Source organism: Mesitornis unicolor, unplaced genomic scaffold (assembly GCF_000695765.1).
Source record: "Mesitornis unicolor isolate BGI_N332 unplaced genomic scaffold, ASM69576v1 scaffold4422, whole genome shotgun sequence".
Classification (NCBI taxonomy): Eukaryota; Metazoa; Chordata; class Aves; order Mesitornithiformes; family Mesitornithidae; genus Mesitornis; species Mesitornis unicolor.
Window position 1 is genome coordinate 82,686 of NW_010171162.1, and position 23,202 is coordinate 105,887.

The window sequence follows — 23,202 nt, forward strand, 5'->3', positions numbered from 1 at the left end:
CACATCTCTCGAAGTACCCATTAGCTAACCATGCCTAGTTCAGTTTTAATATACATGCAGGCTTTGCAGCGCAGAGGGGATGTAACTACGCGAGCGCTGGCACAGTAAACCCTGAAATGGCAAGTGCTATTAAACTGAGATGCAATCACGTTGAAAGGGAAACATTAACAAACAGCAGACAATTGAGAAGAAAATACAGGGCGCTTGTGTTCTAATACATGTGCTTCAGAACCTTATATAACTATTCATTGTCTAGTTCATCTGGCCAGGGGCCCAGTTTGCTCTATGCTATGCTATACTAATTTTATAATAATAAACTGTTACACAAGCTTTATGCAGTCAGGCATATGGAGAGGTTGTGGAAGACATTACATCTGATTATCTTTCTAGCAAAGAAACCATCTTGAAATTAAACATAGCCTGGTAGAAGTATATATGAATTAAAAAAAGAAAAACCACCAAGAAAACAAATGCCAGCATATAATAAAAAAAAAATCCTTTCAGAAAGGCTCTTTTCCTCCTCTGAATATCACCTTCACATTATGCATGACAGATGAATACCACTAATCCCATAATACAATGCAAGAATCTGCATGTTCCTGGACTACGTTCATTTGAAGACAATCAGTGACTTTTGGAAATGCATGCCTGTTTTTTATATATGCACCTTCTTTCTGTAAAAACAAGGCAAAACCGTTTACAAAGCCAAAAGGAATGCGTGAAATAGCTGGGGTTTAAAAACCCTTTATGCTATTTGTTGCTTTAGCATGAATCAACATGAACCACTGAGATGCTTCAGCTAAGATTTATCTGTACCACAAAACATTCTGTAGGACAGCAGTTAAAAAACATGGGGATGAGAGAGACCGGGCACAAAAGCATATACAGAACAAACCAGATGCGATCCAGAAAAGTCATTTCATATTCCACATTTGTCTATGGAATTGTCTGAGAATTTTCTGCTGAACATTATATCCAGGTTTATCACAGCGGTTCAAAAGTGGCTATATTTAGTCACTGATCAGTGCCAGAAAGCACTACCAGACTATAGGATCATGGCATATTTTAAGTTTGGTATCTCATCAACCATCAAGGCCAGAAATAAATGCCTTTTATTATCAGAAAGAGCAAAAGCCTCAGACCTCCAAGACACATAAGGGATTTTTTTCCAGCTTTAAGTCACCAGATATCAGTCTCAAAAATCACATTATTCTGATTACCAGTGTGCCACCGCTACTTCCTGGCCACCCCCTACACATTTTGATTTTAACATTTCAACATCTAATCTGAAAAACCCCACTAAGGCTAGTGAACCAACGTTTTATGTGGGGCCCCTGAGGCACTTCCTCATGCAAATACCACCAACACATACCAAAAGCAAGGAGTTGGCTCAAGTGGCACTGAAGTCAACGGGTGTAGGAGCAAACTCCAAAAATCTTTAATGGCAGATTCTGATCTAAATCGCATCCCTGTCAATCCCAGGTAACTGACTCCCGTGGATTTACATCAGTGGAAAGGAGATGATAATCTTGCTCTTAACCTTTACCTTTTAAGTAGAGATGGCCATAAATCCGATTTTTCTATCCAGCAGGAAAACAACAGAATTTCATCATTTTCTTCAAATCGGGGCAGGCAGTCAAAAACATCTTAGGCAACACTAATGGGCAACTATAGCGCTCCTTGTTTTTATCATTTCTAATAAAAAGAAACCAACTGAAAATACTTCTACAGATCAAAAGTCTTTTGCCTCCAATGAAATACCTTTCTGAGATTAAAGTGTGTCCCACTGAACTGTGGGTCCCAGGGCCCTGTGCTTCTACATCCCACCACGTTGAGCACCCAGTGCTGAGGGCCCTGAGCTGCTGCGATGGCAGAGAAGCAACAAACGTCATCCAAAGAAAGGGATGGACACAGGATGTGGCCACACCAGCATCGCTGTGGCAGAGTTGTCCCCAAGAGCACGTCAACCCAGCACGACAAAGTTCAGCCCTACCAATCCTAGGCCAAACATTTCATTTCAACCTTTCTGATGAAAAAGAAAAAAAAGACCAAAATCCAAACAGACACACAGTGGCTGTGGGCTGTTACTGTAGAAAAGATTTCAATTTCATTCAAATGGCATCTTCCAGCGACAAAAAAAAAAGCACCAAGGACTTGAGTCAGAAAGTGAGAAAACCTCCAGTGAGGTAAAAATTATGCCAGAATTAAAACACAAGATGAGAAGAAGTGTGAACCAGGTGGCAATGCAAGAGAGGGGCTGGAGCTAAGCCGCACGCAAGGGGTTTGCCTGCTGCTTAACCCAAGCCCAGAAACCTTCACCAAAAGAAGTGGTAACTTTACTCGCTCTCTCGCTGGAGGAGGAATACAACACAAGGTGGCAAGACCTTTCTCAGCCATTAAGGAGCGTTTGTTGACTTTCTGTAATTTATTTTACCCATTGCTACATTGTTTTGGTCTAGGCTTCTGAAACTAAGAAAGCCCAACCAACTGCAACCTCCTGCAACTGCTTCTGGCTGCGACTCGTCTCCTCTCCGCACTGACTGACGTGCAAGGTGGAGCTCGTATTTGCTGCTTTGGGATGGTCCCATTTTCACGGATATTCATGCTTAGACCCAAACAGTCAGTGCAGCCCTGACGCCTTCTCCAGCTCACCTGAAATGGGAGCTGATGTTTCTGCTCATTCATCTCGGCTTCCTTTGCTCTCCCGAATATTTCTGATGGTTGCTAAGCAACTATTGTTGAATACATGCATGAGGCATTAATTGTCTGAGCACTTTAAAAGAGGAAAATTCTTTAAAACTGAGGACACTGCCATACCAAAAATAGGATATTTCCTTTATGAAGGGCAACACTCGTGGCTGGGAATGTTGATGGCTGCAGTATGTCAGAGGCTAGATGAGTCACCCGGATTACTCATATGCAGCGCCACACAAAAGCAGCGTCTTAGGAGACCCGACTTTATAATAAAGTTTTATTTTAAATTAAGTGCTTCAGATCTAGTTTTATCTTCTTACTGCTGTCACTGGGATATCATGGTCCACATTTTCATGAAATTAATGGCGTTTGGCCCAGCCGCTGTTACAGATAGTGTTAGGACTTACCGAGTGGATCAATTCATTACCTTCTAAACCCAAAATGGCACTGGCAAGTACTCCTCTTCATTACACTTCAAAGAGATACTGCAGTTTCACTGCTGATCCTAAGTGGTCTGTCCTCCTTACCCATAAATGTGGATTTCATTTTATAGGGTCTTTTTTTCCAAAATACATTCCAATGTCATGATCAAGCTCTAAAGACAGTAAACACAGACTTCCATAAATTGACTTAAACTTCTAAACTAAACAACTGCAAGGATTTGCAGCTAGGTAATTTTGTTGGGTTTTTGTTTTGTTTTGTTTAGTTTTATAACAAACCCATCTCTACCATAACTAAACATTCACAATGTACATGTACTCATCTTAATTACAGGCTGCCTTTCAAAACAACCAACACCAGAAAAACCCCTGAAGAACCATCATTTTTTTGGCAAATCAGTCAAACGATTATGGTTCGTTGCAAAATTAGGATGTAATAAAAGAACAAGGGCAACTATACTGCTAATTTTGAACACGGCATTCTGAGCTAAAAGCTGCTAAAAACCCAGGGAATAATCTTTTCCCTGTTTTTCAAACCTGTGCTCTACCTCTGTGAAAGTATGTAATGAGACAGTCTCATCTCAGCTAAGGTCAGCTGAGGTTTGTAAGACTTTAAGATGAAGATGAAGTGACTTATTTAATCGACGAAGTGAGAAGTAGAATCATCAACACCTACTCAAGTAAACATGCCACCTCACAGCAAAGAGCTGTTTTCACTGGGAGTTTAACTTTGTCTACTACAGTTGCAAATCCAGAGTGAAACACAGAAGGGTGATGACAGAGCTGGAAGGGTGCACAGTACCTCTCTGTTGGAGCAGCAGCAGCGTCTGTGAGTATCACCCATGTTAGCAGGATGATCACCATTAGACTTCTTACATATTCTCCTACCCCTTCTGTGGGCTGAAACTGCTGATTTCAAATAAATTCCTCCTCTTCTATTACTCACTTGTTGCTAACACCTGCTTATTCATTAACATGCTCTTTAAAGCTATTACGCAAAAAGGTAAGGTGATCGGTGAAGGACCTGTCAGGGAAGACTCATGAAGTTGGTACTGTAAGCCTGCAGATGATCTGGCAGTGTGTCGCCGCACGTTTACATGAGTTACGTTTTCTGTACGTCAACTGAGAAGACAGCCCTTTGTAGAAGTTACTGAATTGGCCTAAAATGGACCAGATTCAATTCTCTCTGAGCTGCTTTCCCCACGAGAGAACAGGCAAGGGACGAATGAGCCCCCAGAGACCAGAGCTGAGGAGCACCCTGCCTGGTCGGTGCTCCAAGACAGGCAACTGTTCATGAAGGATGGAGACTGGTGAGGAGAACAAAGAGGATGCTGGGTTTCCACAGCCACCAAGGTGAGCCAGTGAAGACACTGGCATTTAACTCCCAACGCACCAGCCTCCTGCGTAACCTTGTTCCTCCTCCTCGGGTCCACAGAGCAGATACAAAGCTCTGCCTTGTCTACCTAACAGTGAAAGCAAATTTTAGGAACACGTGTTTTATTGTATAATGGACACAAGATCCAGCACAATGCTACAAACTACATATATTAATAGAGTAACCACTTTTAAGGCCAGAAGGAATTACTAGGATATTAGTGCCTAAACAAGGCAAAAGTAAACAACTTTCTGCAAATACTGTCTATACAGAGTGACCACTGGATGAAAACAGTATCTCTTGCTTGAGTAAAGACCATGTCTTTTGAAAAACAGTCTTGATTTAAAAGATTGAAGTAATAAAGTATCTAAGTTACTCCTAGCTAAGTTGTTCCCATGGTTAATTACCCCTTGCTGCTAGATAATTGTGCCTTAGTTTCAGCATTAATTTATCTGCTTCCACTTTGAAGCACAAGGTCGTGCTACGTGTCTGTTCGCCAAATTAGAGAGGTTTCCTCACAGAGTTACTAGCAGACTGTGATTGGGTCCCTTTTTAGTCTTCTCCTCCATGCACTAAATGGATTGACGTTCTTCAGTCTTTCACTCGAAGGCAAGTTTTCTGTGCCATGAATTGGTTTTTTTGGGTCCTTCCTTAACCCTGTCCAGTATTTTGATATGACATAAAAAGCATGGGTGCCAAAATCGCGTGCAAAGCTGAAAGTGGGGAAGAACTCTCTAAGAAAACTCTTCTTGTTCTTCCATGTTCCTCTGCAGCTTGTAGTTCAGAATAATACACTTGAGTATTAGCAGTGCAGTTATCCCGTGAAATTGTATCACCCTTTTTGCAAAAAGCCATCATCATTTGACTGACTTACCAAAAACGTTAGCTCTTAGGGGTTTGATAATGATATTCTCTAGCGTTACATGCAGCCGCAGTAACACCTCTCCTTTTCCTCTCGCTATTCCCCTGCTTATTCATCTAAGAACCAGGTTTGCTCTCCTACTCTAGTCAATTGGTTATCTATCATTACCCTCAAGTAATTTATGGCATTAAGACTAACACAGCAGCCCTGAGGCACAAGGAAATGCTTGTCTGATCACTAAAAGACCCAAGATACAGCTATATATAATATCCACGCCCAAACTTCAGCTGAAATGTAAACTCTCACTGCTTCACTGGCCTTTGGCCCACAACGGACAATAAATCAACTGAAAAAACACTACGAAGTCCTAATTGCCAATGAGAAACCTACAAAAAAGCAACACCTTTTCTTTTTAAAAAAATTGCTTTCTCATTCAGTACTTACGCAGAAAAACCAGGTCCTGTGAAGAAACCCCCAGCATGCACTGGCTATCACTGGCGAGAGGGATTCTCACACCACAACGCATCGGTACCTTCTCCAATGGACACAAGCAAAAAGGGATTGCTGAGGTCTCCTCCTCCGTTTGTGTAAATGATAAACGAATTCACGTCTCATCTGTGATCTGTCTGATCAGGTTTATGAAGATGCTGACAGGTAACAAGAACTTACTCAAAAAACCCCTCCTCTTTATCACCCTTAATGTCCTCACTTGGTTTCTGTGAGAGAAAGCTATAGCAAGAATTTTAATGCCCTATTTTGTATCTTTTTGCAATTTGATTTAAAAACAAATACATGAAAACCCAGCCACATGAATTTTAAATTCTGCAGAAGTCTCGCCCACCAGTAATTACTAACGCTGTGTTTAAAATTTTAAAAGAAAACAAACCCAAACCTGAACAAAACACCATTTTTCAATTAATTTTCTTCCTCTGATTTCTCTCCACATTGCATCATCTCCCAATTACTGTGATTTTGCTGAGTGTGCCAGTTTCTTAAAGACACAGCTATAAAATGTATGGACTAATTGTTGAGCAGAACTGAAGAGCTATTAAAACTGCAATAGTACAGCACTTCCAATGGTAGTCTATTATTTCTACATGATTGGTTTTGTACAGTCCAACTCACGCAGTGAAACTCTTAGATAAATTAACTCCTCCGTTTTGACATAAACATCAAAGGGAGAATTAAAGGAGAGTGAACATTATTTTCTGCTGCTATTTTAGACATACTGCTCATAACACCCATGCATGTTCCTGGAAAGTTACAAATTATTTAAATTGAGAAAGTCATTCGCTGTTTTATCAAGTCTGTAATACATAAAATTTGGCTCCAGAATTCTCTCATTTTCCCGTTTCACGTTTCTCTGTCATCTCCATGGCGGAGCATGTTTACGGAACTTTATAACTATAATATACAATTCAGCCATTTCTAAACAGCTCTATAAGAGTAAGTCTGAAACGCACACATTTTAAAGATTACTTAGTGAACACCAAACCCTTTCCCAGCTGTTTTAAATTTTGAATTTCCCAATAAATGAGTAACATACTAAAAAAGCAAACAAGATCTGACATTATTTAGTCTAAGTTTCTAAAATGGCATAACTTCTGTAGCTAAAACCAATTTTGAATACCTATATTTAACTAGCGCAGTATTCTATTATTCATAGCTCATTTTCCTTACAGACTAGGGGACTTAATGTGGTGTTCAAACATTTCAAACATTTCTTTTAATTGTTTAGTCCTTCCAACAGCCAAACTGCAGCAAAACGGGGGGGGGGGGGGGGGGAGTGGAGGGGAGGAATTTTCACTCATATCTTTTATATATATTCATGTGACCAACCCATGATCTCAGTTAAGTGCCACAACTGTTCATTAACACACATCACAGCCCCCCAGTCAGCACTGCGAGCTTTGAAACCACGCCAGGAGCAGGAGCTCAACAAATGGCACTTTGACCTTTTCGCTAACTTCAGTCTTTATTAAAATCTCTACGACGTCAGCTCTGTCTCCCTCTTTTACCATCTTTTATCTGCTCCCAAAATACCCAATATTCATTCATCAAACGGAGAAGTTCGCTACATTCTTACGTAATGATAGATTCCCCTTTCACTTGCCATCGGCTTGTGAAATGCCTTTGATTAAAAAAGAGAACGAAACGCCCCCTCCCCCCTGCCACACAGCTCTAAATTCAGACTGCTCACTCATTTCCAGGGAAATCAAGCATGCTCCCTAATATTAAAAAAAAATCTCGCAGCATCCAGGCAAGTTTAGCTCCATTTTACGTTCCTCTTATTAAATTCCAACTTAGCAACGCACAAAATGCTCACGTTGCTCTTCACTTGCTTGTTTAATTTCACATTTGCATCTCCGCACCTTCAGCCTGAGCATTCTTGGGGGGGACAGAGACTGATTTTTTGCCCAGCGGGGTTTCCGTTCCCTACAATAGAGTCACCAAAACCAGTAGTCGCACGGAGTAAAACGTAACTAGAGACAAATAGAGGCTTTGATCATTTTTATGGTGCTCAAAGACAGATGGAGGGAGAGAGAAATCATGCCTTTTTTAATTATTTTTTTTTTGCTTAGCAGTAATTATCTAATTGCATATTAAGAAAAAAAATCAGAAAAAGTTCTTATGAGTCATTTATGTGTTTTCATTCTTTGTAACTTTCTGGCACACCCTATATGCTTCATTTCTTGCTTTAAATAAGTACTGGAAACTATGCACAGTATTTGGAACCAAGGGGAACGACATATTAATTCAAAGTTTGCTTTGTGCGAGTTTGCGTTTTCCAGATTTGAAATGAAACTTGAAGGAAACCAAGAACTCGCTCGCAACCTTTAATTCATACCTCCCTTCACCCACGGATTATCTGGAAGGTGTAAGCTATTGGTTTAAGCGGCACAGTGAAGTATCATCATTAGGTGGCTTAGTTGCCTGGGATACTGCTATCAGCCTGACCAGTGGGGAACCTGGGAAGCGTGAGCTCTGAGGGGGGAAAAGTAAACAAAGTAATGAGTAACAGTTACAGCTCCTTAAAATGTGTACATTAACCTCGGTATTGGGAAACTATTTGCTTTTCAGAGGCAGCACCCTCAGACTGAAATAATGAAAAATATTTTGGAAATTCCATCCGAAGCCAAAATGAAATTACTCAAGCGCTCTCCAGGAGAACAAAGCTTTTTCGTATACCTTCAAATGAACTCAGGTAAGTTTACAAATGGCCTATACCTAAAAGACCATTAACTAAAATTACATTTGTTTTTATTGAAAGACAGCCTCAAGTGCTGACACGTAATATATGACATGTGATACATAATAATACTCTTAAACCAGTTCTGACATAATATCTCCCAAGGCATAATAACCACAAATGACTGCTTTAGTTAAGAACTAGCCAGAAGCAAAATAGATCCATGTAAAAGTAGCTTTAACCATAAATACCTCAACAATATTTTATGTCACTTTGTAAAAAAGTTAAAGGAGCCCCATAATAATTAACAACAAAAACTTCATGTTCTTTACTATTGTATGGTGGTTGTGAAAGGTTATTTCATAGTCCCGCAGCTGCCAATGCTGTAAATTATGCAGGCACCAAGAAGCATTAAGGAGAAATAATAGCAATTTAAACTAAGGCTGACGTAATTCATGATAAACAGTCATTGGAAAATATTACAATGTTGTCTTTTTTGAGTGGGTTTAATCAGAAGAATGTGACCAGATTCTGACATAAACCATTTCTCTTTTCCATTGTACAGGAATGGGGACCCTTCCCTGGCACAAAGGTCTCCCCTGCTCCCGGCCACCGCTGATCCCTGGCACCTCGGGGACGCTGCTTGAGAGGCTTGGGACGCTGGTGGACCAAGAGCTCTCCTGAGACAAAGCTCAGGAGTCTGGGCAGGCCCGGTGGTTCAAGGAGGCACCGAAACCAGGGGAACAGTCAAAGGAGGATGCTGCCATGAAGGCATATTGCAAATAAAAAAAGATGGCTCCAGAAATGGAAACATGTATGATGGACACGGCTCACACTCACGATGAAAGCAGCCTGCCTTGCTGTTCACTGTGGGGACAAAAAGTGATTTTGACAGCTGAATCATAAAACTAGCCATCAAGTAGAAATCTTATATAGGAGGAATTAGTCATTTGTATCTACAGTCATTTAGTGAACGGACACCACTAAAACAGACGTGTGTGTAATAGATGACAAAACCCCTGTGATAAGTTACGCTTATCAGGCACAGAAGTACAGCTCACTTGCTAACCCTTTGTTTGCTGGAACGGCACATTCATCTTCTGCCAAACTCTGGCTGATGAAACATGTAAACCCCACAATACCATCACATAATCACTCTGCAATTAAAAATTAAAAAGGAGAAGAAGTTAAAAGCACCAGAGTGGAACTGGGAACACCCAGGCTCTCAGCTCTGCCAGGGGCGCTCGCAGGGGGGAGGATATCTCGCCTCCTGCCCCGTGAGAACCCCAAAGCCCAGGCTTTGGGGGCCACACCGTACTTTTTGGAGCCGTACCAGTTTCCCAAGCACCCTTGCGGTGGGAGCTGCGCTCTTGCAGTGGTGCGGGGCAGCCACTGTTGGCTTCTTGGGCAGCTCCCCTACTGACTGCGCACAGGACAGACGGCCACGGCCAGCCCAGCTGAGAAGCGGTGCCAAGGGGCTGGAGGAAAGGGGCAGCAGCAGCTTTTCAGGCAGCACCTGCCCCTCCAGCCAGCATCTGCTGCCTTCCTGAGGGCAGCGGGAACACACAACCCGAATAAAATCAGCAACTGCGTACACGTTCTCCATAAAGGAGTTTTGAATACAGAGTGAAAATAAATAATATTTATCCTGGTTACAGCTATAGTTTCTAGTGAAAACGTACTAAAAAAAACCCAAACCCAAGCATCTAATTCCATTGAAGTTCCTGCAGACAGGAAGGTATTTTATCTTACTTTACCACACATTACTTATGCTCACTTAACAGTTCGCTGTTAACATTGGGTGAGATTCTGCATTTGGCTAACTGGTGAAAATCTTCAGTAACAGCCCCTGAAGTGGATTGAGTTATTTTGGATTTACGCCACTAAGTGAGACAGAATGTGACCCCTTATCAGTGCCTTTTTGCTTTCAGTATACAAATATTTTATGCATTTCAATGAGTGACAGAATGCAAAACTTGCAAATATTTATTTTTAGATGTATGGGGAAAAAAGCAATTAGAGCTAAAAATGTTAAGAATGAAGAACTCACTTAACAGAAGCAATTATGTTGGGCACATAAACAGCTCTGCCTTCAGACATTTTATTGAAATGCTGCAGAGCACACTAGAAAATATCAATTGTTTTAAAAAACTGCAAGTATTTTTTCCACAACTGAAAAATCAATCATTATAAACAACATCTGGGGATCGTTAATATCTTAATCTACAGTTGAATTAACAAAATAAGAAAGAAGTCTGACCAGAATCCAGAGCATTTCCGGATTTGCTTTTTCAAGCTAAAAGCTTATGTTTGCAGAGGTGGGGTTGGAGGGAAGAGGAAATGTACATTTATCTATATTGTATATAGCGCTATTATGCATTAATCATTACTTCCCCTCCAGCTATGTCCTGTTTTTGTTTTGAGAGAGTTAAAATTTGAAATATTTAGCTAAGCCACCCTGCCCAGGGCCTTGGAAAAGATTTGCATATTTTTCAGACTGTTGGAGAAGCCACCGTAAAGCTCCATCTAAGGAGGTCCCAGTATCCACGCTAATAAAAAGCCGCCTTACTCTTCCTATTGCATTTTTAAATGCTTGAACATCCTAGTCTTAGCAGAGGAGCACTAACACCGATCCCACTCTAACATCACATCTGTGTTAAAACAAAGAAGCCTGAAGCATCTACCTGGAAACGTCAGGGTTTTCTGAATTTCACTGATATAAATTATCCTGCAGGTAGCCAAAATAGTCAATAGCAATCAATGGGGATACTTCACTGTCAGCTAAAAAACATTTTTAAAAAGACCCTTTCAGGCCTAAGTACAATTTTTGTACTAGAGCTGGTTTAAAAAGATAAGCCAACTTTGACTCACACAAATAAAATCACCAACAGGAAAACTGTATTTCATTTTGACTGGACACATTTTTTCTTCTTTTAAGTCTCACTCCCTGCCAAGCTTTTGTTTTGTTATTTTTTTTTCCCCAAACAAATGATTTTTGTGACTCTGAGTCACAAACTTCTATAAACTGAGGTGTATAACGAAAGCAAAGACCAAATTTCAGCTATACCAAGAGTAATGGTACCACCACCCTGAATCACAGAACATTAGGGATTGGAAGGGCCCTCCAAAGCTCATCCAGTCCAATCCCCCTGCCGGAGCAGGAACACCCAGATGAGGTTGCACAGGAAGGCGTCCAGGCGGGTTTTGAATGGCTGCAGAGAAGAAGACTCCACAACCTCTCTGGGCAGCCTGGGCCAGTGCTCTGTCACCCTCACTGAGAAGAAGTTTCTTCTCCAATTGAAGTGGAACCTCCTGTGGTCCAGTTTGTGTCCGTTACCCCTTGTCCTATCATTGTTTGTCACCGAGAAGAGCCTGGCTCCATCCTCGTGACACTCACCCTTTAAATATTTCTAACCATGAATGAGGTCTCCCCTCAGTCTCCTCTTCTGCAAACTAAAGAGCCCCAGCTCCCTCAGCCGCTCCTCATCAGGGAGATGCTCCACTCCCTCCATCATCTTTGTAGCCCTACGCTGGACTCTCTCCAGCAGTTTCCTGTCCTTCTTGAACTGAGGGGCCCAGAAATGGACACAATATTGCAGATGCGGTCTCAGCTTTCATTCTACACATTTATTCTGGTACATATCCCTAAAAAGTCCCTCATTCTTCATAGCGCTGTCCTGCCATGGCTCCCCTGGTCAATGACAAGAGGGAAGGTAAATCCTTCTGAAATCACTGGCTCAGGAACCCCGGGGACTGGGAGGCCGGGTAAGTCATCCTGAACTCCTCACCACCCCCTGCCAGCTCTGCAAGTGAATCTGCTTTCTGTGTTGTTTTACAGCAAGATGGGAGTTGTTGACGGTTTTGAGTTTGGTTTTGAATGTAGATGATTTTTCCCAACGCAAGCAACATACTGTTAAGTTATTTCGGAGGGGAAGGAGAGAGTAGGGAAGTAGGGACTGCAATGCCCTTTACACATAATTTTTTTCTACGAGAAGTTTCCTTTTGCATTGATCATGCTATGGTAAAATGAAGAAGTTTCATTTTCCAGAGAAAAAATGATATTAATACCTTAGCAGGATGTAGTTCCCTCACTTTTTGGTATGAAATGTTTTATAAAAAACTGGCCTTTACATGCAAAAATAAAATGTTTAACATTTTTTGGGGGGCGAACAAGTGTTTACAGTACCCCAGAGACCAAACAGCTGGTTTAATGGTATATTGGACCCAGCATGCTATAAAACAAATCCAGAATGATTTAAACTTTACCAAACAGATTTTAAAAATCAAGAAGAAATAAGGTATTCAGCTTTCTCTCACACTCCTGTTTATAGAAAAAGCAACCTCATGCTCACAAAATGAAAGAGAGCTTTCTGGTTCATCTTTATTAGGCAGGATTTATAATATTTATCTAGCAAAGCACCATGACAAATCTTTCTGTGTGAGATTTCCACCTGGCGAAGCCAATGGAGCTGTAGCAATCCACCATCACCCAGGCACCTGACCCTCCTGCTTCTAAGCTGTGCGTCTGTTCCCACCACCTTGTGAGTCCCCAAGCCTGGAGAAGGTGGAGGCCACACTGACAGATAAATCTGTGCGCTCCCTTGCCGTGGGGGCCCACACGCATTTGGCAACGCAGCCCACAGCTGCATCCACGCTCACCCATGTGCCCTGGAAGTCACTCCATGCTGTGGACCAGCAGTCTGGTAGAAGGCCATGTCACCTTCTTCAGACAAGAAAATGCAGAGGATGTGTGCTGCTCTAGCAACACCTGCACACCGATTTCTGACCCTCAGATACACCTTCTGGTAACTGCACAGGCAGCTTTGCTCCCAGCTAGATCTCTTTGGTCTATAACGAAAACTATGGGGATCTCTACTTTTTCATTCCTTCTCTTTCGCAGCATATATGACCATACAGCAGATGCCAGTAAGTTATATGCATTTACAAAAGTTATTCAATAACAGTAACCCCAGAGGCTAATAAATGAAAAGGATTTTGAAAAATGTCTTTACCAATGATCTTGAGTTGAAGAGAAATGAATTGTTCAGCTGGCACGTATTATTTTAAGGGAGCAGGGGAATGAGGAAATAGCATTTTGGTTTTTTCCACATGCCAATTAATAGGAGCAGTTAGATAAGGAATGAGTAGGTGAACTCTAGTCTGCACAAATAAATAAAATGAGGTGAGGAAGAGAACTGATCCCATTTGCTCACTCTGCTGCACCCAACCGGTCCCTTCCTTGGGCAGGCAGACGCATCCTGCGGGGCCATGGCAGGGACTCTGCCACTGCTGCCCAGGTCCAGCCCGAGGTCTCTCCATGGCCCTTGCCCAGAGGCACCCGCAAGTCTGAATGGGCTGGAGGCACTGCCAGGTAGGGCTCAAGCCTTTCTGCTTCAGTTCGACAGTGGACAACTTCCCCCTCCTGTGCAGGTTCAAAATCCCAGTTTTTTTCTTCCTAGCCAGCAACACCAGCATTTCATCATCTACCTGGACAGTTCTGTGCTGGTGAGGACCTCTAACTGCTCTTACTTCAGGAGGGGAAGAGGTACAGTCTGACTGTGGTCACATCCATGAACTTTGGCTATCAAGACATGCGAGCATGGCTCATGTCTTCCGCTTTCTGAACACAGGCAAGCTTGTGAGCCTATTTGCATTCTGGAGGGGAACCCTCCGAGGCAGTTAGATTAACTAATCAGTAGTTATATCAACAAGAATGGGAGCGGGAGGCTTCCCACTCACAGCAGTCTTTCCCCTGTAAATGGAGAGAGCAAGTCCTTCCCTGGCAGGCTGCAAGGAAATAGATGTAAATGTTTGAGCCTTCCAGCTGCTGAGCCGATTCCTCAGCAGCCTGCTTCTCCAGCAGCCTCCTCCGCGGGACCTTGTGGCACACTGAACCAAGTCAGAGAATGAGGAGAAAAGGACTTTGTGAGAAAATTGTCCCTGCCCAAACCCCTTGGGCACGCGCCATGCACAGTGCACACGCAGGACGGATGCAGATGCAGATGCAGGTAGCCGAAGTGTCGGCAGCAGGTTCTGGCTGCGGAAGAAGCTTACTGCAGCCTAACCCTTTCAGAAGCTCTGTGGAAACAGAGAGGCCATCCACATGGGACTGCCTGGAGAATCTCTTCCAGCCACATCTGCAGGAGCTGACAGACAGCATCTACATACCTTTTATACTCAAATTTAAAAAAAAACCAAACCACACAAAACCCCCTCATTATTTACTGTCATCAAAACTTTCCTTTTCTTCCTCATTTCCGGCTTTATTTATTTTCGTTAACCCCCCACAGCATAAGGAAGAAAATGAGGAAGATGAGATGGAGTCAGAGCTGAACAAAATGTTTTTGTTAAGAATGTACACTAAAAGTAGAGAGAATACTTCCTGGAAAAAATCATTTTTCTCTATTAAAACTGCCTAATGAGGACAACAGCTTAGACGCTGCGATGAATGGGGCTCTTTGTAAAGGTGTTCCTGGTGTCTCACTTGTGACACGCTCTATCTGTCGCACAGCACTCCAACACTCAGAGCACGTGTAACACCTTCCCCGACAGCAACGCTTCTGAAGAAGACCTGCCACCTGCATCAGAAGCCAGCACTTCTCACATAAAGACATTAGTAGACCATATTTCCCAAATTTTGTACTCACTTTAGAGTTCGGAGAATTTCAGGTGATGGGGAAATACACATGGTCCTCTCGTGTTCCTTCTGCACGCTTCTTTCATTTGCAAGGTAAGAAATAGCCAAGCCCTTCAAATTAAATGTGTCTGGATCTCCTTATAGACACCTTTTAAGAATTTTAGTTGCATTTCTGTAATCTGGTCTCCCCTCAGATCTGACTGATAAATTCCAGTGTCTTAGAGTAATCCATTTATCTACTGTACCACCCTGTCTCTGTTTAGCTTTAGCAGTCATCACTTTCCACGTGTGACATCAATCTACACGATATCAACGTAAACTGTTTGTATAACGAAGTGTTGTACATTTTATTGTCCTCCTAGCAAAGAAAAGGATAAAATAGCACTTTGCCTGCCGCCTTCAAGAAAGGCAGTATAATTGACACCATACATTTTGCAATACAGAAGCAGAATCATACGTAGGCCAGTTTTTTTCTTCCGAACACAGCAGGGCTTGGAAATTTTACCACATCATTATTTTCATAAGAAACACTTTTAAAGAGTAGTATTTTTTTAGATTTTTATAGGCATTTGTAAAAACCTGCCTCTCAAACCAAACTAAATTTTAAATACACATTATTAATTTCTATCGCTAAGATTTCTGCAGCTCTGGTTTGATAATGAGATAATTGCCTCGCAAAGGTCAAGAGAGCGGCATAGTCAGCATTCAGAGACTGAACAAAGCACTTGCTATGGTTCACTAAGCGTAGTTTCTGCCTCACTCCACATCCCTTTGATTCATCTATTACTAATATTCCACGATACACTTACATTATGGATCCAACTATTTCAACAAACCTGCAATCAAGGAATGACCCCGAATAAAATACTCCACAGAAGGCAGATGGTACGCTCATCAAACGCCTTCAAGCCTAAAATAACCTTTCCCATAGAAGAAGGATAGTCAATTACAACTGAACTTTACATTCTGGGCTGGAGCTCAGAGTAAATAAAAATCAACATGATACTACTGTGTTATTGGACCAAACTTCCAGGGCATTTCATTCATTTCTTCTCCACCCCCACCCCCTAAGAGCAACCAACACTTTTATTCATAGTTCATTCAAAGCCTGTAATGTTTTGTGTGAGTGTGAGCGGACCTGACAGCTTGGGCCCAATCCTGCAAAAGCTTGACATCACAAAATTTGAAGCGTTCACAGCAGTAATGCGCTCCAGTGACGACACCGTGAGAGGAAGGATGTCTCCTGCCTGCTGGGAGCTATCGATGCAGCAGCAGAGGAGCAAGCCTGCACTGCCTCACAGGATGTCCCAATGCCGCCGGTTGGGTTGGCGTTCCTCTGCCAACACAACAAGGCCTGCACTGGGCTCCAAGCTCAAAGCCAGCGCGCTGGAGTTTGGAAAAAGGAGGAGATGATTCTCCCATCGCAGGCACCATTGAAATTCTTCCCTCTCAGTCTCTTTATTATAAGTTAAATGCACAATCAGAAATTCCTTCTCTGAGAGCACAAGAGCTTCCTTGCAGAGACGCAGAGGTCTCACCCAACAAAGCTGTACCCACCACTATGCAAACAGACTTTGCTAGCGTTAGCTGCAGCGCTCATCCGTCTGGTGACATGGGTAATAAAACTTAATTCTCACAGCATAGGTACACTGCTGAAGAAATCACACTGGACCCATTCCTGGATTTACCCTGGGTGTGTACACAACACGCGCTCTGCCACGCGTTGAGAAGCACATCCGCTGCCCTTGGGTTGATGTGACACAAAAAAAAGAGGTGTGAAATCACCTGGCAGCTATCAGGAGTCCAATCGTGCCCTCTCTCCCAGCTGTAAGGAGCTGCATACTCCTCTGCAGCTGCAGGGTATTCTCTGCATCCCTTGAATTAAGAGGTCACCTCCCAGAAGTGGCTCTGCAATTGTAAAATCAAGCTCCTAGCACTGGCAAAGCCCCTGCTGAAAAAACCCACGTTCCAGGAAACTCAGAAACACACCAGCTAGAGCTGACATTTGTTCAGGGGCCAGGGAGCACACGTGTGGTTGATACGTGCTCTGCCACAGCAGTGGGACGGGCAGGGAGTCTCTCCCATTTTGCAACTGTTAGCACATTGTATGAACAATGACTTGAAAAAAACCAACCTGCTTTGTGAAGCTTCTGGAAAGACATACACTACAGGCAAATGGTTAAGGTGGATAAATTTCAAATACAGACCAAGTAACTGTGCCACACGCTCTACCCATGCCATGTTACCTTTGATCGTGGTAAACTCAAGTTGCAATACCAAGATCACCAGTGGGTAGAAGCCTTCAGTCTCACAGAGGAAAGAGCACATTTGGTACTTAACATTTCAAACATAAACAGCATGGGTTCACTTCAAAGAATTGACATCTTCCCCTTGGAAATCAGTGGACACTTTAAAAGAAGAAAAACGCCTTTACTTGTGCGAAAAAGAAAATAGCTGTAACGTGACTTACCAAACTCATCACATATACTTTCATTTTCTATTAGAGTAGGATGATCAAATGTATCCCGGCAGTAGAAGATTTGGGGGTTCTTGCTTGTTACTGCAATACCTCCCAGGGCCAAAACAAACTGGTCTGTTAGTATTGAAGAAGGCTTGTCCTGAATGCGCTTTAACATGGAACGGTATCGACAGTACTGCGGGTAGCTGAGAATCAGCAGGTTTGAATCTTCATCATCCTCACCTGGAAGAAGAAAGGAAAAAAACCAACCTCTTAGTATGTCAGAAAAATACAAAGCAAGGGCTGTAACTCAAGCACTTCAGAAAACTCGTGGCCCATTAGTTCATTCTTTTCTCAAAACGTATCATTTGTAGCACAGTGCTTTTCAAAGGAAAGATTAAAAATAGAAATTTTTTAAAAGTTCATTGAAATGGCTTCTTTTCTGGCTTTCGGTTCAGTTCTCCCATGCTTACCCACAGGGACTCTACCTGGATGAGTAAGAAAACACTGCTCTGCAGAAGTTGGCCAACGGCCTGAATCAAAGTGCTCTCCATACTTCGCCAGCTTGGCTGCTTTGGTAGAAATATTATCTGTCACTTTACTCAGTTCCCTACACAGCCTTACTGAACTCACATTTACACCAGCTAATGTCTTTTAATAATAATAACATACAAGCCCCAGAACACCCAGCTATTAATTCTCCTTTGAAGCATCTGGCAACCACCCAAAGGGCCCCTGGGCCAGGGAGGTGGGTTGATCTGACCTGGTCATCAACGCTACGCTACCCCAACAGGTGGAAACGACTTTCCTCACATTAACTGCAAATGCATCAGGACTCAATAAAACACCCATGGAGCACAACGAGCAAATACATTTCCAAAACAGCTTGTACTGCTGAAATGCAGGCTCAAAATACAAATTGATCTAGAGCTCAGACCTTTCTATTTCCCCAGATTTTAGATTATATTAGGCATAAAGGTGACAGATTTTGCAATATCACAATCAAGTTTCATCATATGATAACCAGCAGGAAACCTAACAGCAAAAAACATCCAACCAGGGACGCGAGCATGAGAAATTATTCATTTGCAGGTATGCAGCCAGTACTTAACAGCACTTCTTTTTATGCTCATTTATCTCCTCAGGTGGGGTAACTGAACGTGGCTTTCTATGCATGCCAATGAAGACAAAGCAAGAGCAGGCAGTTCACGTTTTCTGCCGTACTCTGATTACTGAATAACTCAGCTATTTCTTGTCAGAGACAAAAGGTCTACTATTTAATCCCATTACTAATACTGAAATCATCTTTCTTACCCTTAAAGTAAAAATCACTTCAGACACTGAAAGAAATGTCAGATCAGTTCTCCCCAACTAAATATGATAGCACAACTCATCTTGATTCGCGTGAGGCAATGGAAATGTTGACACATAAAAGGCTAAATTTTAAGCAGCCTCTGGAAGCAGATACATCACCTAGAATGTCATCACTGCAACACTGCACACAAAAAAACCAACACGGCAGACGGACTTGGGAAGTTTTGTTTTTACAAGCACAGCTCCTGAAAGCCATCGCTTAAAAAAACTCAGAACTTTCCCCACTACCCCAGTGTCGGTGGGGAGATCAAACAATCTGTGTACAAGAGTACGAGTAATAACATTTTGGTAAACAGCATTTACACTACTTCTCTAAGAAAATAAAATTTATGGCCTGAAAAGCTCTCTTGGTCAATCAGGACGCTGTCATGCTTTGCTTTGTTTTCAACACGTAGGTATCCCATAAGCCTGCACAACAGCACGGCTGAGCCAATTGCTCCTGGGAATAAGGCTCTCTCTTCTTTATTAGGAAACTCTAAAAATCAGATCAGGAAAATTGTTTCAGGAATTAAGAAGCACATGATCCATCCTTTAGTTCCTTCAAGAGTTTCAGGCGTACGCCTGCCTGACAGTTATTACTACTTCATACCTTTGTGTAGATAGCGGTGAGCTCAATCTGTTAATCTGACAGCACTTTTCTTATGCCAGGATGTGGTCAGCTTTTTAAGCAGGGTGTATATAAATGTATGTCCTGTGTGCTTTTGTAGTAAACCATTAGTTTCTAGACAAATGTGCTGTAACTCCCAAGGCAGAATTACACAAACTTTCTACCCTTGACAACTGACGACTTAACTCAAACCCCTGGCATAAATTAAAATAAAGCCATGTTTTACGGGATCACTTTTAGACATGCTCGTGCAACTCCAGCGAGTACTTTATGATGCATTTGTTTCCTTCCCTTATTCACTCCAGGTTCAGTGAGAATCCAAGAATGAACAAAGGCTGAACAAACTGAAGATTTGTTTAGCGAAAGACAAACAAAGTGTTCCTGGAACAAAGCGTTTTTTCCTCAGCCACGCCCACAGGAGAAAAGAGAAATCAAAGTAGGCCAATCCCTAATAAAATGCAAGCCCAAGGAAGAAGTATTTGTCTTCTAGCAAAATCTAACACGTGCCATTTAATGGTGGGCTTAGTGTGTACTGCTGAGTATTTTTGATAAATACGATTAGAAAGAGTTTACACTTGGGAAGAGGAGAGATCAAAATGTGGATCGCATTCCATTAAAAGCAAGAAAAACAACGTAATTTCTAAAAACTCTTCACTGAAATCTTAGAAAAGTGAGATGCTGCGTTTCCGAATCTCATTTTAGCTTCAACAGAGAGAACATGGTAAAAGATAATACCTACAGTACGCTGCTTGCGAGGCTCAACCGAAATGACTCTAATCTCATGCTTGTATCAGAACTGCGTGTTTTAATAACCCCCTCCAATGTCAGTTCTTCATGTATTTGTGTGTTTCAGGGCTGAAAAAACTGTAATTAGGAGGCCAGGTTCCACCCCTGCCTTCCCAGCGCTGCCTGTATGCGCAGAGATGTAATCCAACAGTTCCCTTTGTGAGGGGTAAAGAGAGCCGGGATTTGGCACAGCCTGGCATTTATGTTGGATTACACGTTCTTCAAGTTGTCTTTGTACATGAAAGATGCATGAAATGCCAAACACAATGGATCCGTGCAAGAACTGACTTTTCAAATCAGCACAACCATTTTTAATATGGAACGCAAGACAATTAAAAGGCCCCAAAGAAAAAACCCAAAAGCCTGCTAAAAGCACGAATCCCTAACAAATCCGTCTAGAGGCAGAACTATTTACAGAGAGAGCAGAGGAATACAAAACTACAGCTCACTTTTTGTTTGCTGGTTTCAGAAACATCAGCCTATAATGTTATTGCTAACTGCCATAATCTACTCTCAACATCAGCAAGCATTTTTTTTCTTTAAAAAGACCTTCACACCAGGATTTTATAGAGCTCAATGGAAAAACTATGCATGTTCCTTCCTGTACCTAATTACCTCAACTGCAAAAGCTGCCAAGTATTTTGCCCTTTAGTTCTTTTAATCGTATTAGTGCAAATGCATTTGGATGCCAACAGAAACAAACATTTAAAGATTTTTGCCTAAAAGATTCCAAATATGTACGAAGCCGGCGCTAGGAAAGCACACTCTACTTCTTCCCAGAAAACACAGAGTTATTTCTGCAGAAGAATTATGAATTTGTGCCTCCTGTAAGACTAAATGTCTAGTTTCGACCCAATTTAAGTAAAATAATGTCAATATGAACTGCTCTCACAATGATTTATGCTACCTTCTGTTACTTTATTACATTAGACATTCCTTTCTCTAAGCTTTATACTTTTCGCCGTGCTCCTAGCAACCACATAAAGGCTGAGCACCAACTTTACGCACCTGGCACCCTTCCAGGCTCGCCTGTTATTGATAATTATGTTGAAGTTTCAATTTAATTGCTATTCTGTTGTGACACAGAATATTTTTTTGTAATTAGGCATTTCCCATTTTCTGTCCATTCAGTTTTTGTATTACTGAAAACATTTTTTCTCCCCCCCCAGAAAACACGAGCAGAACAATGATACAGATAAGGGTACGTACATCTGCTACCATCATTACCAACACTGTAATGTGAAGGGAAGGAAAAAAAAAATAAAGGAAAAAAAAAAACCCTGTGAATATAATTTCTCAGAAGGTAATTTTCTTTTCAGTTTAAGTGCTCTTATTCTTCTTACAGTTACTCAATGATTTCCTGTTCTAATTACAAGACATTATACAGAAAGTCGTTTTTAAAAAGGAAATGTACTAGAGCAGGAGGCGAAATAGCATCACTCGCTCGCTATGGTTTGAAATTCCAAACTCTTGTATCTCTCACCAGTTCTCTGCTTTATCTTTGTGCCATATATTCTACCACAAATCTACCATCTCTTCCGAGGCAGTTAACATCAATGTATACATCAAAGAGGAAAACGCACTTGCAGTTAAACTGCAGGCGAAAGGAAAAAAAAAAATAATTAAACAAGTCTTTTTTCTTCCTCGTCGCTGTAGCTGGTAAATTGGAGGCAAGCCAAGGCTGGGAGTGGAAAATATTAAAAAGTTAAAAAAAAAAAAGAAGAAGAAGAAAGCTTGATTAAAAAGCGAGAGAAGAGATATTCAGTTCTGAATCTAAATGAATAAGCCACAAACTATTTCATAAAAACATACTGTGACGTAAATTACACATCGCTATTGCACTGTTGTGGTTATTTTGAGAAATGGCTTGTACTGTAAGTCAGCTGGTAAAACCCCACCCGTAATGATTTTGTAATTCTCCATACAGCAATCAACTGGAGCAGTCGTGAAATTGCCAAGAAGGAAAACAGAGAGAGCTGTAGAGAGTTTGTAATAAAAAGATAATGTACTTTTAACATAACAGAAGTAGAAGATTGGTTTTATTAACTAAAAAAACTACTTAAAAGGTCCCAGGCTTGCCATTTGTTTTGATAAATGTTAACAGAGATCTTCATAAGATAAGCAATGGAATTATCAGGGGAACCAGATAAAATGGGACAACGCTTTGGTGTGTGGGTAGCAAATTGAGCAAGGGAGTTATTTGGAATATAGAGTGAAAATGAAGGAAGTTGCAGGACTCTGTCCGTCAGGCTCCTCTCCCGCACAGTGCCGTCGCTACTCTGCCTTCCTTTACTGCCCTCAGTCACTAAGGAGGTCTCTCACAGGATGCACACATCATAATTAGTTTACCACTGCTTGTATGCATGGCCTTGACCGTATCGTCAACATGTAGCAGACACAGAGGTAATGGAGGATGCATTTGGATGTCTGGAGGGACTGAGAACGGCAAGGGTTAGCTGTGCTGAATGAACACGGCCGTGACTCCCAAGAGGGGATTGTCTCTTGACCATCGCAGGCCAGCATTCAGGTGTCACTGCCCTCCCAAGACTGGTCCCCAGCAACCCACTGGAGCACACACGATGGGACTCATTTCATCCAGTAAGGCAGTTTCAGTCTGTGACAGCTGTGCAGATCCCTCTGTAGCAGAGAGACCTCCTTCCAACCTGCATTTTTGTAAGACATGGATCAACTCGCTCTCTGGAGTTGCTACTCCCTCCTCAGTAACAACTGCCTTAGTTGAGAGGCTGAACTTGCAGATCAAATTGAGAGAAATGAATTC

The 23,202-nt window shown here is 41.9% G+C and overlaps 1 protein-coding gene across 1 annotated transcript in view; it reads right to left on the reverse strand.

The window, feature by feature from the left end:
* The window catches only part of ARID5B (AT rich interactive domain 5B (MRF1-like)), a 103,506-nt gene that overhangs the window by 52,221 nt on the left and 28,083 nt on the right, over positions 1 to 23,202 (reverse strand). The window contains exon 2 of the mRNA XM_010179940.1: positions 17,669 to 17,899. Coding sequence (XP_010178242.1) covers positions 17,669 to 17,899 — 231 coding nt within the window. The remainder of the gene's footprint in view (positions 1 to 17,668; positions 17,900 to 23,202) is intronic.